At 32.6% G+C, this 2635-nt stretch overlaps 1 protein-coding gene across 1 annotated transcript; it reads left to right on the top strand.

The window, feature by feature from the left end:
- Positions 1 to 215: 215 nt before the first annotated feature.
- Positions 216 to 1784, top strand: LOC143629825 (cyclin-D3-3-like). The gene is made up of 4 exons (XM_077098993.1): positions 216 to 688; positions 787 to 988; positions 1087 to 1217; positions 1465 to 1784. Exons 1-4 carry the CDS (start codon positions 245 to 247, stop codon positions 1681 to 1683), a joined length of 996 nt encoding a protein of 331 aa, XP_076955108.1. The 5' UTR covers positions 216 to 244; the 3' UTR covers positions 1684 to 1784.
- The last annotated feature ends 851 nt before the right edge of the window (positions 1785 to 2635 follow it).

Below are 2635 nucleotides of genomic sequence, written 5' to 3'. Positions count from 1 at the left end.
ACTATGTATATTATTTCTTTATACTTATTAAAGATAAAAAAAGTATATTAAAATTCCTTCCTGTTAAAAGAATGCAGACACCTAGTGAATAAAAAGCACACACCTCTAGTCACACTGCTCACTAGTCTCCTCTTCTTCCTCCCTCTAAATCTACAACGTCATCAAGTCTCATCTTCATCTTCATCTCTCCATCTTCATCATGAACTTCAAACACTAAATCTTCAATAATATCATATCATACAAGATGATGACCCTTTTAGACTCACTTTATTGTGAAGAGAAACATCAATGGGAAGATGATGAAGAAGAAGATGAACCACTAGATAGTTACACTTCATGTGTTCTTGATGATAATAATAATAATATTATTCTCCAACAAGACTTGTGTTGGGAACACCATGAATTATCATCTTTACTCTCCAAAGAATCCCACTTCACTGGCACCACCACCACCACCTACTGCCGCCGTGACACGGTGGAGTTGATATTAAGTGTGGTCTCACATTACTCATTCTCACCTTTGACCGCAGTTCTGGCGGTCAACTATCTTGATAGGTTTCTTGAAACCTTTGAAGGGTTTGATGATACTGAAAAAAAGCCATGGATGACTCAACTCGCTGCTGTTTCTTGCATCTCTCTTGCTGCTAAAGTTGAAGAAACTCATGTCCCACTTCTTCTAGATCTTCAAGTAAGTATCTTTAATATTTATTTATATGTTATGCGTGTTATATATTATTTTATATAAAAATGTTAACTTGTTTGGTTTGTGACTTTGTGTTGAATTAGTTGGATGGAAGCAAGTACATGTTTGAAGCTAAAACAATTCAGAAAATGGAGATGTTGATATTATCAACTCTTAAATGGCGAATGAATCCAGTTACACCATTATCTTTTCTTGATTATATCACAAGAAGACTAGGGTTAATAAACTATCTTTCCTTTGAGTTTATTAAAAGATGCGAGTGTCTCTTGTTATGCTTCCTTCCTGGTAACTTGTCATATTATTATTTTATAAAGTTGTGTACGTTTTTTTATTAGCTTGATGGCTTATATTATATTATTATTATATGATATGCATCAATGTAGATGACAGGTATAGGTGTTATCTACCGTCAGTTATTGCAACAGCAACAATGGTGCACGTAATCAATAGTGTTGAACCGTGCATTGGTGTTGAATATCAAGCTCAGTTGCTAGGGATACTTGGTATCAACAAGGTAAATATAAAATATTAATATTTTGACATTTTTTATTTTTTTTTAGCCAAAAATAATAGTGTTGAAATATAAAATATTAATATTTTGACATTTTTTTATTTTTTTTAGCTAAAGATAATAGTGTTGAAATATAAAATATTAATATTTTGACATTTTTTTATTTTTTTAGCTAAAGATAATAGTGTTGAATGAGTCAAAAGTTATAAGTAGTTGACTTTACTTAACATTGTGTTAACTTTTTAAACAGGAGGTAGTGGAGGAGTGTTGTAAGGATATCCGGGAAGTAACACTTGGTGGGAATTCAGGTCGGTATTATAATAAACGAAAGTTCGGGTTGGTTCCGGGTAGTCCGGATGCGGTGGTGGATTTGTCATTCAGCTCTGACGAGTCATGGAACCCATCGAACCCGTCGGTTTCATCGTCACCCGAGCCGGGAGCCAAGAGGAGTAGGCATGGTGCAACCTGAGCTAGCCAAGTGGTGTGTGTAATGTGTTACATGTTTAAATCAATTGATGTTAAACTGGCACCCATCTTTGCAATTAGCCCCACCAAATATGGAAATTGTGACTTATGTGGTGAGTTTTTTTGGAGGCAAATGAGGGGTTGGTTGGTATCGAAGATGGTTGGCATTTTATCCGGAAAAGAAAAAAAATGAAGGAAAATGGTGAAAATTAGAGCAATTTGGTTGGTGTTTTAGTAATTTATTTAATTCCCTTTGTAAAAGGAAAAAAAATGAACATAAATGTTAATGTCAATAACAACTTTCTCATGGTAAGCATTTTCCATGCTCATATGATTATGTTCATCAAGGGTTGAAATTGATTCATGATTGATTGTCCCATTAGCTTTTGACAAAATGGCAAAAGACGTTTTTTATGTTTGAACGAGTTATCAGTAGACGTCATTTAGCAAAAGAAATGTCAGAAATCATATCTCATGTTTCAAATCTCTTTCACGTTACGTCCTTTTATACTAACCCAGTTAAATTTTTTCGTTAAATCTGGCCATGTGCATTGCACGTGAGGGTATTTTTGTAATTTTGTATGTAATTTATAAAGTTAAAATACAAAGGATAACAAAAATGAGAAAGGGTGAGAAGGAATCTAGTCCCTTGATCTTAGATTTGAATTTGAATGACTGAAATAAATTTTAATAAATAAAAATTGATGAAAAAGACATTAAGGTAATAACCCATATTTGTCGACTTTCTCTCTCCACATGCTAGGCACATGTTAATTCCCCAATCATTTTAAAATGTTCATAACTTTTTCATACGACATTATTTTTTTTTAAAAAATTCACCATAATAATAAGCGTTTTTTATCTTTAATATGAGTATCATATTGCTATATAAAAATATAAAAAAATTAGTGGGTTTTTTTAATTATGTTTTTTTGTTGTTCATTGTGTCATTGTGT

Source organism: Bidens hawaiensis, unplaced genomic scaffold (genome assembly GCF_021521415.1).
Source record: "Bidens hawaiensis isolate Kalapana, Puna unplaced genomic scaffold, B.hawaiensis_p1.1 tig00005467_1, whole genome shotgun sequence".
In the NCBI taxonomy this organism is placed as follows: domain Eukaryota; kingdom Viridiplantae; phylum Streptophyta; class Magnoliopsida; order Asterales; family Asteraceae; genus Bidens; species Bidens hawaiensis.
This window is presented reverse-complemented; position numbering and strand designations above follow the sequence as displayed.

Excerpts from the sequence above, each read along its gene's own strand:
- LOC143629825 (XM_077098993.1), top strand. The coding sequence starts at position 245 with ATGATGACCCTTTTAGACTCACTTTATTGTGAAGAGAAACATCAATGG. Across the intron at positions 689-786 it reads CACTTCTTCTAGATCTTCAA|TTGGATGGAAGCAAGTACAT; the intron begins GTAAGTATCTTT and ends GTGTTGAATTAG. Across the intron at positions 989-1,086 it reads CTTGTTATGCTTCCTTCCTG|ATGACAGGTATAGGTGTTAT; the intron begins GTAACTTGTCAT and ends GCATCAATGTAG.